General features: G+C 52.0%; 1 protein-coding gene across 5 annotated transcripts in view; it reads right to left on the bottom strand.

The window, feature by feature from the left end:
* The window catches only part of NTNG2 (netrin G2), a 45,277-nt gene that overhangs the window by 8,901 nt on the left and 11,085 nt on the right, over positions 1 to 25,291 (bottom strand). For 4 of the 5 annotated variants that reach the window (XM_065035765.1, XM_021280072.2, XM_065035764.1 and 1 more), the window contains exons 3-6: positions 15,644 to 16,287; positions 5,830 to 6,002; positions 3,866 to 3,892; positions 1,886 to 2,017 (exon numbers count right to left, since the gene is read on the bottom strand). In XM_065035765.1, the coding sequence (XP_064891837.1) occupies positions 1,886 to 2,017; positions 3,866 to 3,892; positions 5,830 to 6,002; positions 15,644 to 16,287 (976 nt within the window). The remainder of the gene's footprint in view (positions 1 to 1,885; positions 2,018 to 3,865; positions 3,893 to 5,829; positions 6,003 to 15,643; positions 16,288 to 25,291) is intronic. The other variant, XM_065035767.1, reaches the window with a different exon arrangement.

Raw genomic sequence — 25,291 nt, forward strand, 5'->3', positions numbered from 1 at the left:
CCCAGCTTGGGGTTATTGTGTCTCCTGCAAATGGGCGTCTTCCCAGGAGCTGGAAGGGTCATCTCTTTAACGAGCAGTTTCCCTTGAGGTCCAGGCGGGTCAGGTTCATAGCCCCTTGGGGATGTCATGGTATTTAAATAAGTGCTTTACATTTTGCAGGACCGGAGCAGGAGGAAGGTCTCTGGCCAAAAGCAGATCAGAATGAGGCTGTGCCTTGATTCCCTGGTCAAAGGCACGTGATGGACCTTTGGCATCAAACCCAGCGTGGTGCCTGGGTAAGAGAGCTGCTGGGTGGCCCTGACCACCTTCTGTTTCAGATCATCCCCCCCAGGGACTGTCTCCATCGCCAGCAACACCATTCTGGGCTGGGACCTGGCTCTGCAGACACATAGATGGGGGCTGGATGAGGGTGAGGAGCTGTGAGCTCAGGCTTGACCATATCAAGCTAGAGACGTGGCAGTTGGGTTGTGATTTAGTTATTTATTTTATCCCTTGCCATCAGCTAATGCTAGCACTATGGAAACGTTTTCTCTGCCCAGGAAGCAGGTTTTGGAGAAGGACTGAACCCTGAGGTGCACAATATCTCCCAGGTTCCTCAGAGCAGTTTGGCAGGAGAGACCAACCCCACACGCCCCAACCCCACACAGATGCCATCCTGCCCACCCCAGATGTACGACACAAGCGAGGCAGAGCGCTGCAAATCAGCCACATGATAGATGCTGAACACACCACCCACACGTACACGGCACTTGCAAAAATGTCGCTATGGGCAAGCATGGATAAAAATCAAAGGACCCCAAGAGTGTGGTGCAAATGTAGAGGTGGTCACCTGTCACGGCTGGGGCTGTGACCATGACCTGAGCTCTGGTGGTGGGTGACCCTTCTCCTGCACATAGTCCTGGGTGAAGAACACTTCCTACCAGACAAGAGACTTGTCCTTTTTTGCCCAGGGTCACTCCAGCTCCATGGAAGATGGAGCTAAATCCTCAGCTTCCTGATTAACTACTCAAGCAGGGCACTTCCATGAATATATCTATATTTGCATAAACATGCAATCAAGTTTCCTCATCCCTTTGACTGGCTTCTGGCAGCTCCCCCAGACAGACTGTTACTAACATACTGTGGGTGTAAAACGTCCTCCTGGGAAATATCAGGCCCAGAAAGCATGGCAATGGGAGGAATGCGTGTCTAATTCCCCCATGAGAAGCTTAAAAAAAATGTCCTGCTGTTAAGTTTTATCTGCTCATTTCCAAAAGACAAGTGAAAACGCTGTCTCCGTGTTCACAGTGGGAGGGAAGGAGAAACCCCCAGAAAAAGGACAAAAGTTTTCCTCCACGGGGTGATTTTAGAAATTAGGAAAGGATGTTTCTGGTGTGTGTGTGAATTCCAGCCCTGCGTGCTCCTGCGCTGCTTGTACAGCAGCTGCCTGCAGAATCTCAGAGTGGCTCTGACCTGGGAAACTGCCCTTGGAGATGCATCGCATCCTGCATCGCATCCTGTGTCCCGTCATGCGTCCCACCCTGCGTTGCATCCCACATCGCATCCTTGAGTCTGGCCAAGGGGCTGGATGCAGCACTGGGAGAGCCAGCAAGGACAGAACCAGCTTCTCCCTCGACCCGATGTCCCATCCCTGCTTATAGGGACCGTTATGTTTGTGTTACAGGTGTCAAAGTTTCCCTGGGCTGAATAGAGAGAACAGCAAACCAGCACTGCCCAGAGTCTGGGGGATGTGAACAAAGTTGGGGTGATTTTTATCCATGTCCCTTTATCATCCTACAGAGCAGATAACCAGCGCCACCAACACCGGAGGAGCCAGGATGGGAAGCAGCCGAAAAGAGGAGCCCAGCGTTGGAGTCCTGGCCCTGGCAGGGAGTGTGGCACCCACCTGGCTGGGTGGTGGTGGTGGTGGCAGGTAGTGGGGTGCTGGTGGTGCTTGTTGTGGTGGTGGGTGCTGGTGTGGTGGTCGTTTTTGCAGTGGTGGTTTTGGCGGTGGGAACCCGCTGCGGTCGCTCGTACGCTGGCAAGCAAAGAGAAGAGGCAGGAGGCGCTTACTGGGGGGGAACGGAGGGTTTCCCTGCCAGCCCGGGAGGCTGCTGGGGCTGAACTGGTGACCCACTTCCCAGCGCGGTTACAACTGGGGCACCGTGGGGATTAAGGCGATGGCAGCGCGGTGACGCCGGCCACAGCGAGTGCCTGTGTGCATACAGGGGGCTGCGGCTGTATGAGCTTACGCTGTTGGCGCAGATATTGGCTTAAATACTTACAGCTCTGTCATAAACTAATTGCCAATTAAGCTGAAAAGGGGAAATGAAAGCACTTCTGGGCAGAGATGGGGTGAAGAGCAGGTGGGGGTGCAGAGGAGCCCCCCCGCCCGCACTGGGGTCCCTTCTGCCACCCCACAGGCAGCAAAATACCCGGCACCACCAAAACCAACCCCTACCATTGGCATGTGTTAATTTCCACTGGCACCCTTCGTTCAAGGCAAATTAATTAACGGCACCAGCCCTGCGGAGCTGAGCAGGAGCGACCCTGGGTGCGGTGCCCACCCCACGGCGCTCGCCACAACAGCCCCAACCAAAATAACACTCGCAACACAAATTCCTACTTAACTTACACCTGCTGCCCTCCTGTCCTTGTTTGTCCCACTGCTTCATGCAGATTATCGTGCTTAATTTCATAATAGCCCTGAGCTAGTTTAAATACTTAATTTAGGTCACTTCTAGTCTCCCATGCAGGCTAAATAATCTCTCCTTAACTGGCCTTGGACACAAATCCCTCCTGTCCACCTCGTGTGCATCGCTCCCAGCACCCCCCCAGCTCCTCCCTAGCAGAAAAACATGATGGGGAACATTTTCCAGTAAAACAAAGGTAGAAATGAGGATGCCAAGCTCTGTTAAAGGGGGGAAAGAAAAAAAAAGAGTTATCAAAATGGTTTTAACCAGAAAAGTGATGAATATTTTTCACTATTAAAACATTTAATTTTTAAAATCCTAAATTACTTAAGGGTGACTTTGATTTTTTTATTTGAAATTTTTAAGCATTTAAATTTAACTGCTTAAAAATCTAAATACGGTTCATTTACCCAGAAAAACCATCCTCCACTTTTCAATTAGGTGCATTTTTCTTAATTGCATTTGCATCTCTCTGAAACTATTTCTCTTCCAATTCTTTCCACCTGCCTGCAAAGCAAAGAATTCATTATTCATTCAGCTCTCCGATTCGTTTCTTCTGGAGGGTAATTCCAAGCCACAAAATTCAAACCCAGGCTTCTGCCTACCCAAAACTCAAGGCTCTTTGATATCAAACTACCTCCAGCTTTGTTAAATAAGGAGCCCTACCCTACCATCAATCTTTCAATAGAAATCCCCGCTGAGCTCGACTGTCTTCTCTGCCGAGACTTCATAGACATATGTTCATATACATGTGCACATACAGATGTACACACACTTTGTATATGTTTGCTTATCGATAGCCCAAGGTGACCCAGACTGGATTCCATGCCAAATAATTCAAACCCGGCTCCTTCTCAGAGCAGAACTCTGCAATACTAGGGGGGAAAAGTTCACAGCCAGCACTGCTGGTTTTGAAGAGTCTCTTTTTTAATTTCCTTTCCGGCTGCCATTCTAACGAACCTCATGGGGGGAAACCATGCCAGAGGATGAGGCAAAATGAGGCTGCTGAAGTCGAAGGAAGAAAATAGAAGGCTCTTTGACAGGACAGAAAATGAGGCACAAGTAGGGAAGACTTATTGCCTGGAAAATGATAATGGACAGAAAATAACAATATTGTTTTTTTCCTAGTGACATCTGCAAGGGCCATGCATCAGGGTGTTAAATGCCAGCATTTCGGTTATGATTTTACTTACTGCCATAGGCTGAGCCTGGAGCTGCACCTGGAAAAAAGCAAGAAGAAGCCCGGTCACTGGGAGCAGGATGCACCGGCTCCGATACCAGCAGAAACACGACAGAGGGACCGAACTGCAGTTAATTAGCAGGGGTCTCACCCATAGGCATATCAGTTTGCTGCAACAGCTTTAAAGCTGCTTTTGACAAACCACAGAGGCAACCAGACAGGGCATCTCAAGGTCGTGGCATAGTGAGCTTTCCACCTGGGGAATTAAAACCCGCGTGGTCCTTGCTGATGGGGTTTTTTTTGTTAACCCTTTCCTTGACCGACCATCAAAGCCCAGCAAAGGACCAACACATCTGCTAGGGTTCATCCTGCTAAATACAAACTGTGGGGACTGAAACGGCTTGTTGCAACGAGTTGAACACCCTTCCCACTGCAGCACTCACTCAACAGGACACTGCAAAGCCACTGGCTTTCAACCCACCAGTCCAAGACCATCTAAGGACCAGCTCTGGGCTTTCAGCCCCCAGGAGACTAATGGTCGTGGTCCTCCCTACTGTCACAAGCAGATCATGGAAAGTCTCAGCTTTGCACGAGTGTAGAGCACAGGACCAGTGATGGAAGAGGTAGGACCACCAAGAGGAAAGGGCTTCAGAGAACTGCCTCTGTCGGGGAGGAAGAGGATGTCGATGGAGGGAGGAAGAAGCAACAGAGAGTTGAGGTCAGGCATGAAGACTGAATGACAGATGGGAAGAGAGATGAATGGGAAAAGAAAGAGCAAAGGAAAAAGAGAAATAGGAAGATACACAAGGAACGGAGGGGAGGGAAAGAGAGAACAGCATGTCTGTGCCTGTCAACACCAGAAACTCTCCCAGGCTCCTTTGAAGCAATGCAGCCGCTTGGTGGGAGCTGACAAGCTCGTTCCCTTTCAAAGAACCTGCTCGTCTACCAGCCCTGGCACACACAAAACATTCCCGTCACGGCCTTCGGAGCCTGGATTTCAGCTTTGATCATCTTAAAGCATATAAATCTTTCAAAAAAATTGGGGGGGAGGGAGGGAAAAGATTCTCTTTGGTAATGCTCAAAGCTGTTGCTTGAAAGGCTGGAGCGGCCACTATGGCTTTTAAGCAAGTCTGGTGATGTGGACTGGCCAGAAACCCGGGAGAAACTGGCCCATCTGTGATGTTTCCTGCCCTAACTCCCCTGCTCGAACAGCGGTGGGTATGCTGCATCCTTCATCTCATCTGCGTGCCTTTGCTCTGTCAGTGCCTTGCTCCAGCAGGCGATGGGATGAGACCGGAGCTGCACAGAGGGACTGCAGCTCACGGCGCTCTCCTGACATGCCAACATACACAGAACGGGATCCAGAAAGCAATCCAGAAAGCAAGGCGTGCTCCCGCAGCTGAGCAGTGCCAGCATTGAGCCCATGGACGACTTGCCAGCCAGTGCTGTACTGTGACTAAACAATGTCTTCTTCAAAAGACATTAATTTTAATATCTACAAAGCTATGGACCTATATCAAGGTCATCCTTCCTATTATTGACCATCATTTTGACTCATCACTCACCTACCAGTAGCCAACAAATCACCTCTGCATCCACTCAGACCGTCTCTCATTTCTCTGTGTACCAAGACACAGGTAAATGAGGTACAATGAGGGTGGTGAAACACTGGCCCAGGTTGCCCAGAGAAATGGTGGATGCCCCATCCCTGGAAACAGTCAAGACCAGGCTGGATGGGACTCTGAGTAACCTGGGTGAAGATGTCCCTGCTCGTGGCAGGGGGTTGGACTAGATGAGCTTTAAAGGTCCCTTCCAACCCAAACTATTCTATGAAATAGCCACTTCTCTTTCAAAAGCTGAACATCCTGCCCTGATTCAAGATGGAGAAGGACAAGGTGAGACTCTGCTCCCATCTGTGGGTGTTATGCAGCCCCAGCTGGGTGCGTGGCCCGGGCTGGCTCGCTGCAGGTTACTTACAGGCGTTGGGGGACCCGTTGGGGAGAGGCAGATAGGACCCTGCTCGCCAAGACCTGGAGCGAAAGTTCTTCTTGCACTTGCCGCAGTCCTGCCCCGTGGTGTTGTGCTCGCACTCGCACTGCAGGCTGCCCTCCTTGAAGGTGCACAGGTTAGCATGGAGGTTGCATTTACACCTGCAAGACAGGAGAAGAGCTGTCAGGTGTTACTGGTACTCCTCCTTGCTCCTGCCTTAGTACCATCCACGTGTAGGAAAATTTGGCTGTGAAGCCGGGCTGGTTATCCCTTTCCTGTTCCTTCTGCAGGGCTTTTTCACTGAATTCAGCTGTATTCCCAGGTATCAGGCACTGATGTTCACTTCCAGTTTCTATTCCAAGATGAGAGATACTTTACCCCACCATCAGACTGCAGTAGCACGGCCCATTTAAGGGTAAGTCAATATCTCCAGCTGAGACGCCAGGAAGGAGTCACACACATTTTTGGCTGGTACAGAAATCTGGGTGATTAGCTCAGATGGAGGTTGTAACTTGGAGACAGCCTGGGGTCTCTGATGGGACATGGCTACGCTGGTGGGACTCAGCCCCCTGACCTCTGTGCGGTCTGCTGAAGTCCTGTGGTGTGAAGCTGCACAACGCAAACCCTTATCCCTATGTGCAGCACAGCCCCAGCCTGTTGTGACCAAAATAACACAGCGAACAAGTCACCATCGGAATCTGCCTTTTAGTCCCTGCCTCATCAGAGAAGGCAACAACAAAAAACACTATTCAGCAATTTGCAAACATTAACAAACTTTTAATGAGCTGTAGTGCAGTATGCAGGGAATAATTATCTCGGTGCACAATAATTCCTGTTGCTCAGACTCCGGAGGTGACTTGCGCAGAGCATAGAGCCTGAGTCCATAACTCACCCGCGCTCTAGTGATGCCTGGGCCCAAGCTCAGGCCATCAGACAGAGACTTTGGGGACCAAAACCTCTCATTTAATTCCAGACAGTGGACCCCTAGCACAACTCATTGTTTTTTCACTGCTGCTTGCAATAATTTACACCCTCCAAAGCAGAACCATTAGCAAACAGTAATGCTGTGCCTTATGTGAATAGGTAAAGAAGTCAGTGCTTCGTTTTACAGGGCTAATTGCACAAGAGATGCAAAGAAGACAGAGGAACTGTGGCCTGATGCTTCTTGTGCTCTGTCTGTGCTGGGGTAAACAGCCTGGATGAGGTTGGGAGCCTCTCCCCATCTCTCTCAGAGCCCCCAGAGATGCTCCCCAGCCACCCGGCTGACCCGGTGAGCCTTCCTCTGCCATGCTCCTCCTCACACACGGATAAGCTGACCTCATGTATGATTTTTTTTCCTTCCCCTCCCCTCCCTGTCCTTAATTCTAGCAAACCCTGCTCAGAAGCTAAGCATAAGCTGGATGAACGGTCTCTCTCCCCATCTTACAACCCTGCCCTCTCTCTGACGAAGCAGAGCAGGGAATATTGCAGTCTCTAAAAGGGAGGAAGGAAGAAAACGTGGTCCGTGGAGCAGACGCAGACACACTCAGCATGCTTCACTTGAATCTGTGTGTAAGAGAGCTGGAGATGCCACGTCATGGCTGAAAGCACTAACAGCCTCCGAGCATCGGTGCTCTGGGAGCAAGCTGTGAATCCGAGTGTCCGTGGCAAGGAAGCGGCTTTGGCCGGTACCTACACATGAGGGATGTTGTATTTCAGCTGCTCTGTGTTCCCTTTGCCTCTGTTGAGGAAGGATTTTGCTTCCCAGCCCTTTGGCAGAGGCGATGCCCAGCCCCGGGGTGCTGCGGAGCCTGACTGAATTATTCAGCGTTCAGCCAGCACAGCCGCCTTCTCTCACTTCAGACGGGAGGAAAGCAGGCAAGATAGCAGGTTAAAGCAGGTCAAAGCCTCACCGCTGCTGCTCTGGGTACGGCTGAATCAGAGCAACAGCTTCTGGGAGATGCAGCTCTCCTACTGCTGGCAGGAGCGGGGGGACAGGAGCCAGCTTGACGGTGCAGCCTTGAAATCCAGCTGAGGTGGGGTTTAGGGGCCCTAGGGGAGGGGGTACAGGCAGTGCCTGGTATCCCCCCTTTTCTCTGAGGCCTGGGATGGTACGGAGGGTGGCACTTGGCTCTTGTCCTTAGCCCTGCTAGTCTTGCGGTGAGGACATCAGCCCTGGGTGACCATCGCCTGGTCCCTGCAGTGGCCTGGGGCAGCTGCCATCAGTCCCTCCACCTGTAGCACACCCTTGCTCCTGGCATCCCCTGCCAAGGGCCAAAGAGCCATTTTGGGGTGCTGCTGCTGTACAGGAGGGTGAAAACTGCTTGCTGTTCATTTGGCTCCAGCTACAAAACCTCCGCCAAGCAGTGGGACCTCAGCCTCCTTGCTACCTGGAGAGCAAGACACAGACATATGCAGGAGGTGGTCAGATGTGCCTGCTCATATGCACACACCGCTTGCTTGCTGCTGAGGAAGGTTGGGAGCAAAGCACCAGCTCCGGGGACAGTCCCTGGCTGCCTCCTGCCCCCACAAAGGCACCTGTGGGATGGGGTCATGGACATCCCCCAGCTGCTGCATGTAGGGCTGATGGGGCACTGCTCTTCCCAGAGAAGACTCTCGCTTCCTACTTGGTGTAAACAAAGACAATTAAATAAAGGGAAAGCAGAGGCAGCTGGTCACACTGCCTGTGCCCAGGTCACTTATATTTCTTGCTGCTTGGCCCTTTGCCACTGCGCAAAATTTTTGTTACCCAAAGGATCAATTTTACCAGGGGATTGCTTTCTGAATTCGACCTTTGAGAATCATCAGTCTAGGCAGGGAACTGTAACCCCAGCAAGCTGACCCTGCAGCACAGCACTTTGCAGCCCAATCAATCAGGCTGCATTATTTAATAGCCAACAGCTGAGTGCCTCAGCCAGCTCTGATTGCCAACCCTGTTTTGTGCTAGGGTTTTTGCATCCGGGCATCCCTGCTGCTCGCGTTCGGTGGCTCGGCTTTAACCCCCTCTTCAGGTTTCTCTGCCTTCTCCTCCTCTGAGCCTGCAGCCCAAGGACGTGCGCTCGGCAATGGTCTGTGCACAAAGTCTGTCCCCAGCCAAGATCCAGCTGGTGGAGACTGGAGTAAATCACATTAGCCTGGTCCCCTGGGTGGGAGCTGCTCGTCCTGCCTGACTCTCATCAGCTCCCTTGGGCGGCCAGCCATCGCAGGAAAGAGAGGATGAAGGGAAAGGTTAGGAGCTACTTAGCAAAGAGGTTTAAATAGCAGCAGTAGGGCAGACACCTGCGCTGTGTCCTGCAGAAGGCAGCGATGGCCCCACTCCAGTCCCAAGGCTGCTCCAGCAAAGTGCTGGTTGCAATATGGTCTCTTTGGCTCCAGGGGTGATCTCAAGAGCTGGGAATGCTCCTTCTCTCCAGCTCGCAGGTCAAGGCTAGCGGTGACAGTGCTGTTTCTCGATGGCCTGGGGAACCCCAAGTCCTGTGCTAACGCTATTCCTCAGCCAAAGTGGCTGGAGTAACATGTGGCCCAAGACATTACAGTTTGCACAAGATGAGTTTGTGTCAGTGCAGATTGTTCGGCTTCCCTTGGAGTGGTGCAGTGTGGGCTGATGCTGCCAATGCCTCCACCAGGGAACAGCACGGAGCTTGGAGCGCCAAGGAAAGTTTGCAGGAAAGTGTCCTTTTCTTTCTTTCTTTTTTTTACAGCTATAAAACCAGTTTGCCATCCCTGCATTTCTCCAAGTCAGCATCCTGGAGGTCACACAGCGAGCGGTGGGAAAAGCATCCAGTGCCAAGCCCATGTGTGAGGGAAGGAGATGTCTGTGCACAGGCCTTGAAAGGGGGTGCAGGGAGGGTGAGTACCCCAAACCTGCAGGAGCTGCACTGGGAGTGGGAGAGCAGCCCCTGTCCCTGAGCTTTCACTAATAAAGACTTTTGAAATACTTCTAAGAAGCCACCCTTTGCTTCCCTTCCAAGGATCTTTATGTGTTTTACAGCCTCTTTTTGGTCTCTATTCCCACTTGCAGAGCAGAAAAGTAAAGGCAGATAAAGAGCATCTCTTCACCCCTCTCCCTCCCCATGGAGCTGAGCCAGACTTTAGGGTGCTGGTTCCTAGTGCCTGGACATGATGCTGTGACTCCACTGATGTGGGGGGAGGAACCCAGAGCTGCTCAGTCCCCCTGCACCTCTCACCCTGCTCCCACCATGTCCCAATCCTGCCTTGCCCCGAGCTCCTTAAAGAAGAGCCTGGGTGAGGACATGGGGCAACAGAAGCCCATTACAGCGGGTCACCACCTCCTCTCCATGTCTCCTTTCAGTCCAGCCTGTGCTCCCATCTCCACCCCATGCTCATCGTGAGGATGCTGCTGCACAGCCCCAGGGATGCTGTGGAGACCTGGTCCCCTCCTGCTGGCTCCTGGGCCACCGGGCTCCTGCTTCTCCACCCCATCAGTGACCTGCCAGCGGTGCCCCCTGCTCCCTTCCCGCTGGCCCAAGCTGGCGATCCGGAGAGGCAGCGCTGAGCTGCTAATGACTGCCAGCCAAAGGCAGGCTTGTGATAGCTTTCCCCTGAATTGTTTGCTCTCACTGTAATTGATGAGCCTTTAATGAGTCTCATGGGACAATGTGTTTGAAGGGAGCTCTTCCCTCTCCATCCCTAAGGAAAACGATGTTTCAACTGATCTCGGCTCTCGGGGAAACATGAATAACTCTTCTCCGTCTCTCTATTGTCAGCCCCAGCCGTTGCTCGCAGCACGTTCCGGCAGCCGCCTGGCCGTGACTTACCCACTTTTTACCTGCTCCTCTGCAACTGTTTTGGCAGCTCAGCAAAAGCAGGGAACAAATCTTTTGGGCAAAGCATAACAGGCGCTGAGCTTGGATTGTTTCTGGCCCATCTGCGCATGTGGAAGCAGGTAAAAATAGCTTCTAATGGCTGGGCCATGGAAGAAGCATTGTCCCTTTGTGGAAAGCAGTTATATGAGGATTTGCCTTGCTGGGAGATTGTTATGGCTGAGGTTTATCACCAGTGGCTGGAGCAGGGCTGGAAGGGCTGAAGAAGGGGATCGCAGCTCGTTCATCCCAGGAGCAGGGTTGGGAGCACAACTGAGCCTGCAGTCCAGGGGCTGAGGTGGGAGGAAAAGCCATTTTAATGTCTTGTTTCTCCCACTCAAACCAGGAAGACAGGCTTCTGGGTTTCCTGCTTTTTGCAGAGCCAAAAAAATGAAAATAACCCAACCCTGGGTTAGGTCAGAGGGACATGTTGTGAGTGCTTTTCTTCCTTGCGGGTTTTCACTTTTGGTTGTGTGGTAGGGATGGATGAGTCCTCCCGGCGGGTGGGAACCCTCCTTGCTGCCCTTTGAAATGATTTGAGGTTTGGGTTACAAAGAGGAGACAATTTAAAAGATGCCAAAGTGGAGGGCACGCTAGCTGGCTGTTCCCATCCGAGAGGCTATTTATTTTAAATAAGTTGACACTCACCAGCTGTCAAGTTCCTGCTGACTGGTGGAACATTATTTACATTCCAAGCTGTCTTAAAAAGCAAACACGAAACCAAACTTCCCCATTAGGGGGTCGGGCAACAGAAGGGAGGAAGGGTGAAGAGGACATAACACCGATGCGTGAACATAAATATTTGCAGAGTAATGTGTATAAATGCTCTTGGTCTTTCTCCTGGAATGCAATAATGCCTGCAATTGAGTTCATTGGCCAAATTGAATTTGGGCTTCTGTAGAAGTCTCTTTATATTAAGTGCTTTAACATACATCACCTTCTCAGTCTATCGATGAAATTCTATTATCTGCTCAGGGCCGGACGCAACTCAGCAACAAAATCAGAGGGGAAATAAAAACCTTCACAAACCGAAGCCAGAAGCAGGTAATAGGACCTTGGGCATCCGTCTCCAGCTATTGACAAAGTGTCACGAGTGTCTGGGGGAGGGAGGAGCTCTCTGGGTTTCTTGCTAACTCCTTCACTCCTGCTCAGCAAGTTCCCCTCCATCTTGCTGCAGTGGGAGTGAAAACCTCTACGAGGCTCAAGGAAAGTCAAGGAAACAGTTGCTGCACATTAACTTAATTTAACTCTATGACCAAGAGCAAGATTTTGCTTGAACTCAAGCGAATTCCAGGCCGGAGGAACGCCAGGGAAATTCAGATCATCCAGCTCTTGGGGGCTGCCTGGCCCGGAGGCGAGGACGGGTCGAGGAACGCAGCGCACCGATGGTGCAGACTTGGCTGTCCTTGACACGAGGATGCTCTGACCTCCTGGGACCGAATCCTGGCTGCCAGGAGCTGCGGGGAAGGAGCGGGGCCAGGCGCAGGCAGCGCTCGCCCTGGTTTTCATGGTCTTCCCAAAGCTGCTGAGTGCAGGTTGAAGCTGGCCGAGGGCTGGAGAGGTGTTGGGCTCGTTCTTGGGTGATGTTTGGGTGAGCCCATGGCTATTTTGGGCGTGATGCTCTGGCACCAGCGCTGTGCTTGCACAGATCATTTACCCCAGTTCCTACCCTGCTCCTCAGGGAAAGACACTCAATGGGGGCACTGATCAGTACATAGAATCTAAGACCCTCAACAAGAGACTACACTATGGACAAAACCTGCTTCTTTCCTCCCTTTTACAGACAGCTTTGGTGGCAAAGTCAAGATCAGCTGGAGGCTCTCCAACAACTTCATCAGCAGAGCCAGCAGGAGGAATATTCAAGCAAGATGAACCAGCCTGGGGCAACTGGGATGGACTTTGTGCTGGCAAGCCCAGCCCAAGCTGAGCTACAGCCACAGGGGACATGTGCTGAGCTGCTGTCACCACGCTGGCCCGGGGGACGGAAGCAAGAGGCAGCCACCAGGCTGAGCAGGAGTGGCTTCATCTTTAACAGCAATACAGCATCGAGCATTACTGCATCTTGAGAGTCACCAAGAATGCAGAAAAATGTATCCCTTGAATGGGAACCGCTGGCGATTAACCAGACTCATTTATTGGAGGGGGATGGCTTTGGTCCTCCAGGTTTGGAATGTCTGATCCTGGCTGTTGGCAGCAGGATAACGGGCTGGGAGAATTTGTTCTTCTCTATTAGCACAAATTCTCCACCCTAAGTCATGCAGAGAGCAAAGCCTCCCAGAGCATCCGTGCATGGCACTGGGAACTGCACAAGGGGAAAGCAGGGGAGCGTAAGGGGCTTTTCCCTTCCATTCTTTCATGCAAGCAAAAAGAAGCCAAGGATACTCTCCGACAGGCAACTGGTAAAGAGAGGAAAGGATATGCCGTTACAAAACTGGAAACCTCATCTTCTTGTTGGTGCCTCTTCGGCCTGAGCAAAGCCCAAGATGAGGCACTGTTATACGGAGTAACATGGCAAGCAACGCTCCCTCCTCCTGCCTTCCTCTGGGGACTGTTCATCACCAGCAGGACAGACAGACAGACAGAAAATGCACTGGGGCAGGGCAAGACGAAGCAGAGAAATCTTAATAATCAGCCTAAAATTGATTCACTTCTGCTCAATCTGATTTCTCCTAACTGGATCCACATGTCCTGGCCATGGCACATTAACTTCAATTATGGCTTATTAATGTCTCCGTGATGGAGCGTGCCCTGCTGAGCATTGTGGTGACTGACGTTATGAAGGGGAAAAAATTACTCCAAAGAGACACCGTGTGTAATGGAAAGAGAACCAGCGGCTTTAATCGTGCCGGCCGTCGGTCCTGGCAGCCAGAAAAAGCTCATTCACCCATTCCTGAGAAGATGACCGAGCTCATTGCTGCACCGAGGAGAAAACTAAGCGGTGAATAGAGATCTGTGGGGAAAAGTCTTTCCGCTTCCCTTCCCCATCCTGCCTGGCAAGCGCACAAGCACACAGGCCAAGGGCTTGGTTGTGTCTATTCCTGTCTTGACTCCTCAGCATCTCCAGTTACCCTGCAGATCAATAGGGACAGGATGGAAGAAGCAAGGGAAAAAAAGCAAAAAAAATAGCAAGAAGAAGAAAGAGTAAAAATAAATCATCAGCTATGAACAGAGAACTGGACCTGGTTGAGGCTGTGGGAGGAGGAGATGCAAACGGAGTGGGCAGCGGAGGTTCTGAAGCACCAGCCCATTGCACCAACACCCAGGATGGGAGCAGCGACCCTCAGGATTCACCAGACCCTCTGGAGATCTGGCAAACTGGCCTATAAGAGGAGAGAAGGCAGCAAACTCCTTCCCCTTCTCCCCGTGCTTTTTGCTCTGTCCTGGAGGCGGCACCATCCATTCCCAGCCCAGCCCCGATGCCTCCCCCTTTCCCTGCACAGCGCTGCTGTCAGGCTCACATTGATTTCTCCTCTCTTCCTCTCGATAACCCACCCCTTGTTGAGCCATACACGAGATTTAATTTGGTTTTAGTCCCTGCACTGTAACTGGCTTTGCTTACAGCTGGAATCAGATTGCTTTCCAGTGAAGAAAAAAAATACCTGCTTGCTGGGACCACAATAACTACAGGAGCAGAGTAAATTCACATGAAGCTTCTCCACTTTATACATCACATATCCACAGCTCCTCAGCTGGTCATCCTGCCCTGCCTTGCACCCATCGGAGCTGGAAAGTCAGCCTAGGACAGGTGTTGACTTTCCCCATCCATCCATCCATCCATCCATCCAACCATCCATCCATCCATCCATCCATCCATCCAGAATGAGTGTCCCCATCTTCTGGGGACTGGCCCAGCAAGCAGGGACAGCTGGGGAGAGCTGGAGCAAAGCAAAGCTGGGTCTTTCTGGAGCTCAGACTTGCAGTTTGGGCCAGTAAAAGCAGATTTCCAAGTTTGCTTTGCCACAGGATAAACCCTTTTCTGCTGCATCTGAGGAATTGCTCTCAGGCAGCTTGCGCTGAGGGGAGCCGAGGGGAGCAGAGACAAGGGGGAGCCGCTGCCATAGCTGCTCATCCCAGACAGACACACGGAGAGAGGCTGAGCCCTCTGCCTGCTGCCTCCCCCGCCGGAGCACAGGGCTCTCCCAGCCCTCGCTGCAGCTTCCTTCCCCTTGGAGCCCGTTCAAAGCCAGGCTCAGCGGCACCTGCAAAACATTTTTTTTTGCTTGCAAGTCTCAGAAGCAAAGAGTTTGGAACCGACACAAACGGCTCCTCTGTCACTGTGGTGATTCTTGTTAGCAGAGGGTGGGTGATGGGGAGATTCTTCCCCTCTCGCCTGTAAGTCTTGCACAAGCTGGATGGGAAATTAGCCATCTCGGCATTTTTCCACCTTACTTTGCTTTTTCGGTTGATGTCATAACGTAACATATGGCATCGCACAGAGAAAATGAAAAAACAAAACCCAGGAGAAATAAACCCCTTTCTGCCGTGCCCATGCCCCAGATGTGTTGGGGGTTACCCTCCCACCAGACTTCATCTGCTGGAGCCACGGCTGCTCCAGGGATGCAGGGCTGACTCAGGATGGCCCATCCTGCTTGTACGGGCAGTGAGCTGGAGTTCAGTGGGTTAAGCCTCATTCATCACCCCCCCCAGATCTACTAGCATCACCCTCGAGGTTTTTGGGCAGAAGTTGGCCATGTTTGCACATCTGGGGACAGGGTGTCTGAGAGGGACCTCAGTCCCCAAGTGTCCATCCAAGCCATGTCCCTGCTCCCCCTGCACCAGCTCTGGGAGGACACAGCCTTGGAGGTGCCCCAGCCCTTCCCTGCAAGGACACATCTGTTTTATCACCGATGCTGCCCCGCCTGGGGAGAGAGAGGGTATTAGAGGAAGAAACACTGATAATCTTATTGGTTGACAGAAATGCTGATGCTTTAGTTTTCTAGCAGTAACCCTCTTCTCATCCCTCCGAGAAGAGACGCCCAAAGAAATACAGCAGCTGTTACCTGCCGGTGACTTCAATGTTGGAGACAGCATAGAAGTACTTGTACAAGTTCTCCCTCTGCACGTAGGTGCCCCCCAGGGCTGGTCTCAGCAGCCTCATCCGCAGGTCGGTGACGGTGAAGAAGTCCTTGAGCCCTTTGGCGCTTTCCAGCCGGGTGTACAAGTTGTCCATGTTCTTGAGGTCAGGCCCAGCGAAGATGGCAAAGCGGTCCCTCACCTCGAACCGGACGGTCTTCTCTTTTTTGGAGCCCGCCCAGCGGGAATACTCCTCCGTGCAGAGGACCCTGTTGGCACTGGTGGTGGAGAGGTCGCGGACCCTCCGTGCTGGCATGCTGAAGGCCTCCATGCAGTCATCTGCGTAATACTGGTACGGGTGCCAAGTCCTTCCGTTGTCCAGCGACTTCTCTAGCATCATGATGGTGGGTCGGCCATACTCAAAGGTTATCACGATGTCATCTGTCAGCTCAATGCTCTTGTTCCAGGACAGTGTGATGTTGGCCAACAGCGGCTCCGGGTACCGGCGCCATGTCACGCTCTGCCAGTACGTGGCCAGCCCTTCGTCCTCGCTGTCGAACATGAGTTTCGGTGGATGTGCCAGGTCGGGGTTGGAGGCGTCGCACTCGTCGCTGCACAGGTACGGGTTCTCCTGGAACAACAACAACAGTCACGAGAGAAGAAGGCAATGCGTGGGCATCGTGTGGGCACTTGGCTGAGCTCACACCGTTACTGGGCCCTGGTTTGAGCTGCTTGTGTCAACCATTAACTGCTGGGCTGCACTGGGCTGTGCTAGCGGTCTGGCTCTGGATGATGAACGTGAATTTAAGACAGAAATACGCAGCTTTGCCTTTGCTATAAGAACAACTGAGCTCTTTTCTTTGAAAGGCTCTTCAGGAACAGACCTTTCAATTTGGCACGGGGGCAATTTTCATGGGAAGCGCTTTCCCTGAGACGGGCTCTGAGAAGCTTCGCTTAAGCTCAGCCAGGTTACAAGCCTACGGAAAACTGCGTTCACCCCGATCCCCTGCAAGAACCAAGTGGCTAAAATCCCCAAAGCACATCCATGCCTCTCATGGGGCTGGGGAAATACTGTTCCTGCATTGCCTCTGAGCACAACTAGAGGAGAGAAACTCCATTTCCCCAGCTCCAAGCTGCGACAGGACTGGGTGACAGCAGAGAGAGCAGAGATTTGTGCTCCTGGGACTCCTGCAGCCCAAACACTGTCCCCAGCCACTTGCTGCTTGTCCAAGCCCATAGCAAATAGAAGGGAACATCAGGTAATGTCTATCCTCACAAAAACTGAGTTCCACAGCTGTGCCTGGCAGCCCCGCTGCCTGCAGGAACAGGCGCTTCCCAAACCACGCTGCCTTCCCCAGCTGCAGGCTGGAGGGGCAATGGTCCTTGCCTACCCGCAGGGACACGTTGGGAAGGATGGCTCATCCCACCCTGGTGACAATGTCACTTCTTGCCTGCAGGCCTGGACAATGGGAGAAAAGGTCCAGCCATCCCGTTTTACCTGCACGGCCAAGCTTGTATGTTTTGCAGTGATGCCCTCATGCATCCACATGTGCTGAACTGCACTAAGGACATACTGTCAAGGTCACGCAGCAAATGCTGAAGTTTTAGAGACGGCATCAGGGTTAGCTGTGCCAGCAGGTTTATTGCTCATTGATATGTCTTAAAGTTTGTCATTACTTGCCCTGTTGCCCTTGGAGCATATGGGCCAGACCTTCCTTGAGGATGATGCGGGGCTGTGTTATAGGGGTTCCCATCCACAAAAAAACCTCTGCGACACACTGTGAATCTTTGGGTTTTTTTTGCATATGAAGCATCTCTTTGTTGTCACTTTACCTCCTTCTCAGACTCAAAATGCAGACAAACAGAGAGGACTGGTACAACAGTGGGCTCAGCTGTGGTGGGACCCTCATCAGGGAGGCATGTCACAGAGGAGGAGGAAGAGGAGGTGATAAGGCGGAGCTGCTCAGAGCTGATGGCTGGACCTGAGGAGCCTGCTGGGGTGCGAGGTCTGGCCCTCCTGAGCGCAGCAGACTTGCAAGGTAACACCGAGCCGCGTTTTGTGGGTGGTCAGGTGCCCACGGGAAGATGCTGTGTGTGGGGCCAGCCTGCAGCACTGGGGCTGTTCATGTCCCAGGGCTATGAGAGCCCCATGAGAAGTGGTTGCTCCTGTGTCCATGGCGCTGGGGACTTGCTTTGACCTGGAAATCTGTTGGAGTCCATGTGACCTGTGTTTAGGGTGCCCCATGTGTGCCCTGGGCAAAGCAGAGGAGGGGATCTGCTTTGCAAAAATAGGTGCTCTGGGATGCAAATTGTGGGGTTGTACTATGAACACGGAAACTGCTGTTTGATGTGAGGTGCTTTGGGAAATCTGGGCTTTGACACTTCCAGCTGCGCAACCAAAAATCCTGGGAACTGCTTAGAGTTTCTTCTTGTTGTATCTGTAAAATGGGCCTTTGGTGCCTCCTTGTAGCTCGGACACATGCACTGAATGTGAGCAACTGTTTGCGGAGTGAGCGGAGGCCACAGGGCTGAGGAGCGTGGAAAAGCTCAGGAGGGCATAAATAATTCTGTCTGCTGAGTAGCACACTGTAAATAAGGCAGAAGGCTCCACCAGCAGCGGGGGAAAACCAAAATAGTGAGCAGCTGATCTGTACATGAGCACCAGGCTCCTTTGCAGGGTATGCAGAAGTGGCCTTGGGGAGAAAAGGGGACTCCTGTAAATAAAGCACGAGTTGGTGTATGTGTGTGTGTGCATGAGGCTGCCAGGGAAAGCAGCAGAAGCCCGTTGATAAAAAAGGACAAAGCTCAGACTGTTTTCAACACTGTGTTGCTCTCAGACATGCACTTGCCCAATGGTAAAGCCATGAGTGCCGTGCTGGGATTTGCTCCTCCTGTTACAGCTTTAATGTGAGCGACGTGTGGCTTTTGCCATCTCCGTGTGTGTGGGAGGAAGGGCTGCAGCCAGAGATGCTGAGCTCCGGTGCGGTCCCATCCCCAGAGCAGGGGGTACCAAACAGATGCTTCAGTTGATGTTTTAAAAGCAAGTGGCTGGAGACTTTTTATTGTTTTTTACTTGTTGGCAGCTGTGCCAACTGAGCAAGGGAAATCAATGGAGTGCTCAGGTGGATCAGGTCGAGGGGTGAGGGCAACTGCCCAGGAGCTCCCCCCTCTCAAAGAGGAGATGCCAGCTGGGGTGTGGGGGGTCTCTGAGCCACATTTGGGGGTCCTCTCCCACTACAACATGCTGTTCCGGAGCAGGGATTAAAAAAACCTAAGATATTGACATATTTAATATGCTCTCCTGACTCGTCACGTTCAGAGGAATTGTTTATCTCTGCTAATGAGACACAGCTTCCTGTTGGGGGATGTAGCTGCCTCTTAGCGCAGCTTTACAGCGGTGGCTGATGGCAAAGGAAGAAAAATCCCCATCGGCTGAAGTGCTGGGAGCTCTCAGTGCGTTTCCTGTGCTGAGGCAACATATTGTGTTGCAGTACGATGCTACCACCAATGTGGTCATACAGATGGCTTAATAGGATGGTCCTGAAAAGACCATCCTGGAGGTCTGTCTTTACTTCTGGTCTGCAGGAGGGTGCAGCAGTGCCGTGTCTCGGTGGGCTCAGGTGGGGAATTGGCTTGAGATGGCAGCAGAAAGCTCTGTGATGAACCCTCCTTGCTGCTCTGTACAAGTCGGGCTCTGCGTGCACAGTGCTGGGGGCCAGAGCCCCCTTGCTATTTGGCTCCCTTTCCTTGCATGCAGCAGCCATTGGGGCTCACAAAGCCCTCGAGCTGGTGTAAGATGAATCTCCACTGTTTGCTGCTAGAGCTGTCCCCAGCATGGCCATGGTGGCCAGCTTCACCTTCAGGGTTAGGGCGATGCTCCTGTCAAGGTTTTCTTTAGCGGCTTCCTTAAGCAGTGGCCAAACTACACAAGGGAAGGAATCTGTGACCAAACCACAACCAAAAAAAATTACCCAGAGCAGTAAAGGGTGGCCAGGCTGGGAGGTGGGACAGATCTCCCAGGAGCAGTGAGGGAAGCAACCGAGTCTGACAAGCGTGATCCCCCTCCTGGTGTCCCGTCTGGAGGGACAGAGCCAGCCTGGCAGGGGACCTGGTGGGTCAAGAGCAGGAAGAAGTGGAGCCAAAACTCAGCACGTCTCACATATGCTGGTCCCAGAGATCAGGGAATGGAGGCACACAATCCCCAATGGCTCCTGTACATCCCAACCTGTAAGTGTGCTTAGCTCAGCAAGCCCAAAAATTCCTTCAACCACCCTGGAGCAGCACGTGGCTCGAGAGCTGTGTGGTTGTAACAGGGCAAACGCAAAAATAACCTCTAAGTGACAGTGCTGAAAGGTGGGGGAGAGCCTCAAAAGCCACCAAGTGACTCACATCACTACGGCTTCCTCTGCTAAAATGAAGTGTTCCTTTTTGGTTTTAGGTTTATTGAATTGTCCTTCCCCTACGGGATGCTCAATGCATTTTCTGCTGGTGGGGTGGTTTGAAGTCAGCTGGGAGGGCAGGGGGGAGCGGAAACAGATGGCCATACTTTGGCTGCTCCCTGGGTCCTGGTAAGATCAGTTATAGCACTGTTGAAACAATTCCAGGTATTATTTTTGAATCTGGCTTCCTCCTCCAAGCCGTGTGTCCTCCAAAGAATCTGTCCAAAGTCTCAAGATATTTACGTCTTCACTCTAAAAGTCAGAATGCATTAGCCAGGCAAACTTGGTCTCAGCGAGCTTAAAATAAACCAGTTCACTTTGAGTCTCACGCTATTAAATCAGTCGTGAGCATCCTCAAGGCAACTAGATGTTGCAGGTTTCCAGCTCTCCGGCGTGTTCTCCTGGTTGCTCATTTCTGGAGGGTGCACCAGAGAGCACTGCAACCTTGCTTAGCCCAAAGGGGCAAACTGCAAAAGCCTCATTGAGGACGAGTTGTCCTAACAAACAGCAGCACAGCAAGACTGTGCCCACATGGGGCAAATCATGGAATGGTTTGGGTTGAAGGGACCTTCAAAGCTCCCCCAGTGCCACCCCTGCCATGAGCAGGGACATCTTCACCAGCTCAGGTTGCTCAGAGCCCCGTCCAGCCTGGCCTGGGATGTCTCCAGGGATGGTTCATCCACCCATCGTCCTTGAAAGAGGGTTTCTTAAGAAACAAGATCTCGCTAGGCAGGATGACAAGAACCCAGGATGCTGCAATGAAGCTGCTCCCACCTTGCTGGGGAGGGAGAGAATGAGGGAAAACAGTCGCAATAAAAGACCCTGGTTTTACAAAGCCCAGCTGGTTTCTAGGGCTCTTAATGAGCACAAGAAGTTGTTTTGCTTTTTTTTTTTTTTTCCCTGGCAGATAATGCCATTTTTAAGCCTCATAGCATAAAATTATATATTTTTGTAGGTGAAATTACTTGATTAATCATTAAGCTGTTGAATATTTTAAACAAACTAGACATCTGTTGTGAATGGTGAAAGCTGCACAGAAATAAAACTGGAGCTATCAGGAGATCTCCATGCCAAAGGGAAGCTGGAAAGCAATTGCAACCACTAGATACACAATTAATAATAATAATAATAATAATAATAATGGGAAAAAAACCCTAAGGTTTGAGCAAGGAAAAATAAGTAGATGGTGTGAAGGTTTGTACTGCTTGGCCAAGGATGCTCATCACAGCTCTTGTAACCTGGTGTGATCTGTTCAATGGTGTTTTGGCCCAGGGAACCCCCCTGGAGTTGCTTTGCTTTCAGGAGCTGCTTCTGCTTGTGTTATTTAAGCCAAGGCCTCTGCTAAAACTTAAGTCACCCTGGGATCAACTTGTTTTTAATTGCAATCAGTCTCCTAACAAGAGTAATGGCAAGGTCTCAGCAACTTGGACTAGTTTCGGAAATGCAGACTTCATATTTTTATTCAGTTGGGAGGGGGAAACCCTTGGCTTTTTTATAGGAAGATTTTATCAAGGAGGGGGAAGTTAAATGTTTCCATTTGGCACAAAGATCTGTGCTGTTGGGTGGGTTTCTCTTGGGTCCCTTCTTCTGTAGAGGTTTTTTTCCCCCAGAACTGCATCCCAAAGCCCTTCTGCTTCTCCCAGGACACCTACACCCCTGCCTTTGATTTGTGCTTAAAGATTAGCTGACAAGGTTCACAAAGTCCCCGCGTTGCCTTGCACAGCAACCAAGTCCTGAAGTTTGTATCAAATTTCCTCCAGATCCTGCAGAACAATCACATCAGCAAAATTCTGGCATGCACCTGATCCTCCTGCCCTGCTAATGCCCCCACCGTGGACTGGTGCCACCACGGGGGTCCCGCAGAGTCCCCTTCCCTAACAAGTCACAGGGAGAACTGATGGCTGTGGGACACGGGCGTCCCCAATGCGCGGAGGGGGACCAACCCTCTCCATCACTGCCTCTCCTAAACCTATTCCCCCCTGAATTTTATTTTTTCCCCCTCTCTTTCCCCATCCAGCACCAAGTTGGACCCGTTTGCGCAGGAGGCTGCAGGGTAAAGCTGAAACGATTGTACCAGCGCATTTACTTTCCTGCTTCTTTAGACTTGGCCAAATTCACATCAGCATTGAATTGTTGGGCTTTGCATCACTCCATCCCTGCTCCAGCTTTCCTGGCTCTGCCGGGGCTTTGCAGGGATCCCTGCCCCCATCCCTGCCCCCATCCCTGCCCCCATCCCTGCCCCCATCCCTGCCCCCATCCCTGTCCCCATCCCAGCAGGGCTGCGGGTTTGCTCCAGTGCCTGTCAGCCCCAGGAAATGATTTGCGAGGCAGGGAAGATGCTGTTCTGACCCAGCTCTGGTGACAACTGCCTTTATCTTCCCCACTGATACTGCATTAAATCTGTTTTCCGCAGCACAAATTTTTGACAAGGGCCACACTGAATGGTGCATGTTTTGGGAAACTTCCTTGGTTTTTCTTCCACTAACCGCTCCAGGATGTGATGATCTTTCCCAAACAGAATTGCATCTACCTGGGAGAAAACGCAGACTTGTCCTAATATCATTACAGGGTGTTTTCACTCTAGTTGCTCCTGGCCTGAGGGGGTCAACAGCTCTGTCTGGGTTTATGAGAAGACAAGGTGATTTTATGATCAAAAATAACATTTGCGAGTAATTAAATCTTATGCTTCAGGGCACGAACCGTAACTTGCCAGTGGCCAGGATGGGACTCCCAAAGAACTGGAAATACTCTCTGACAATTAATTTTCACTCTATTCACGGACTGGGAGGGATCAGAGGGGTGAAACAACCGTAATTAATTTACAGCGATTATTTCCAACAGCTGGCAAGTGGCGTAACTCACCAGCAGAGATGGCCGGGAGCACAGAGATAATTGAGGAGAATTACGAGGCCCCTCTTGAGCCAAACAACCCTGTACCTGGGGGAAGGTCTGTGCCCTCCTTGCTTGATCCTCTGGGGACATGTGGGGACAGCGGGAGCTGTGGGACACCCAAACAGAGCTGCCTGCCCAGGGTGCCCTCCTCTCGCACTAATTACCCCATCCCCTGGTGCTCAAATGGGCTTTTCCCGCAGCACGGCTGTGACTCGAACCCAGCAAACATCTCAGGAGCAGGTTTGTGTTTTTTTGGGGAGCCCTGTTGGGGTGCAGGGAGAGGTCAGCACCACCACATCGGCTACCAAGATGCTGGGGGTGCTCCGAATGCAAAATGTGCCTTTTCAAAATGAAATCTTCATAGCTTTCTTCAAGATGATGTGTATTCTCCTATACTTTTTTTTTCTTTTAAAACACTGCTTCGGTCAAGCTGTATATATTTCGGATAATCTAGAAGGTCTCTCATACAGTAGAAGACACCGTTTATCCTGAGGCTGCCGCTCGGGGATGCTCCCAGCAAACCCCTCATCTGCCCGCCCCGCAGGCATCGCTCCCTTCTTCGTGCCAGCCCTCCCTAGAGATGTTGTTTTCCACCGGCCCGTGCGTGTGGGCAGGTTTGGCAAGGCCCCCGCGGTTCGGTGCAGGGTTATTTCACAGCTTCTCCTCCGCAGGGGAAGGGCAGCTCGGGCTGGGAGCCTTGTGGAGAGCGGGATGGGATGCTCAGGGTGGGCTGGTGGGGTGGTTTTCTCGCTCCTGTGCCCTCCTTGTGTCACCTCCCTCCCCGCAGCCATCTGCAAAGGGCTTTTATTAGGGCAGAGACAGCAAAGGGGGAGAAAACCATCCTCGCTAACAAGCTGTTTATAAGCAGGTAAAGGCAGAGCTGGAATGAATTATTAATAGGGTGGAAATGGGGTTCCTCCACAGATCTGCTGCTAATTCTGGCTCAGCTGAATGTCACTCCCTCCATCTCCCCCCGAGCTGTGGTTTGGGGGATTGATTGCTCCTCCGCTTCCGTCCCCGTCCTCCCGGATCGGAGGGTGTCCGAGCACAAGGTCACCCCTTGGTACGGGCATGGAGACGTTTTGCCAGCGTGCGGGATTCAGGAGAGCGTGAGTCAGCAGAAAGCGGCACCGCCGGTGCCGTGGCACGGCCCTGGGCGAGCGCACGCCGGGGCACGCTCAGCGAGACATTTTGCTTTGCTTTTCGCCTCTTGCCTTTGGCCTGAAGCAGATACTCGTTCACCGACTCTCGGGCTCCCTTGGGCCCGTCTCTCCGCCAGAAAAGAGATTCAACCCTGACTCGCGGCTGCTCTTCCCCTTCCCCCTCCAGCCTGCTTCTGAATTCGAGATGCATCTCGTTCATATTTCATCTGAGCTCAGCACTGTGCCCTTCTCTCCACCAGCTGTGGGGAAACATCCCAGTGCCAGACAGGGTTGTGCCGTAGCAGCGCAACGTCCCATCTCCAGGTGGGGAAACTGAGGCAGGGAGGGATTTCAGGGCTGTTTAGGCCAGAGAAAAGGAGGCTGAGGGGAGACCTTCTCGCTCTCTGCAATGACCTGAAAGCAGGTTGTAGCGAGGGGGATAGTCAATCTCTTCTCCCAAGTAACATGCAATAAGATGAAATGGCCTCAAGTTGCACCAGGGGAGGTTTGGATTGGATACGGGGAACAACTTCTTCCCAGAAAGGGCTGTCGGGCGTTGGAACAGGCTGTCCAGGGTGGTGGTGGAGTCACCATCCCTGGAGGGTTGAACAGACGTAGAAATGAGGTTCTCAGGGACATGGGGTAGTGCCAGGGTTGGGTTGATGGTTGGATTTGATGACCTTGAGGGTCTCTTCTGACCAAAACGATTCTATGATTCAGGAGCAGGTCCAGGCTTTACTGGGCATGTTGGGGGCTCCACCTTTCCTGAAGACCAAGCTCCCCCATGCACCTTCAGCTGGGCAAAGTAGTGGATGCTTCACCCAATCTTGACATGAGGGACAAGGAAATCTTGCTCTCACCCCATTCTGTCTCTGAAACTCCGCTTAGTACCTCCATGAAAGGGACCTGAATTGATCTTTGCACTGTAGATGGTGCAACCACTGTGGGAGCTGACATCCCCAAGCAGCAGCCCTGGCACAAAGGGAGGATCTGCAGGGAGATACTGCTCATCATGCACAGGGACTGACCCAAGTCCCTCATGTGCCCTCACAACACAGCCGGCACCGCTCGTGCACAGACACAAATCCCTTCACGCCCACTCTGGCTAAGCCAGAAACGGTCAGAAAATCCGGTGACACGACAAATTTGAACCTCTAGATTG

The sequence above is a fragment of the Columba livia genome, chromosome 19 (genome assembly GCF_036013475.1).
Source record: "Columba livia isolate bColLiv1 breed racing homer chromosome 19, bColLiv1.pat.W.v2, whole genome shotgun sequence".
NCBI classification, from domain to species: Eukaryota; Metazoa; Chordata; class Aves; order Columbiformes; family Columbidae; genus Columba; species Columba livia.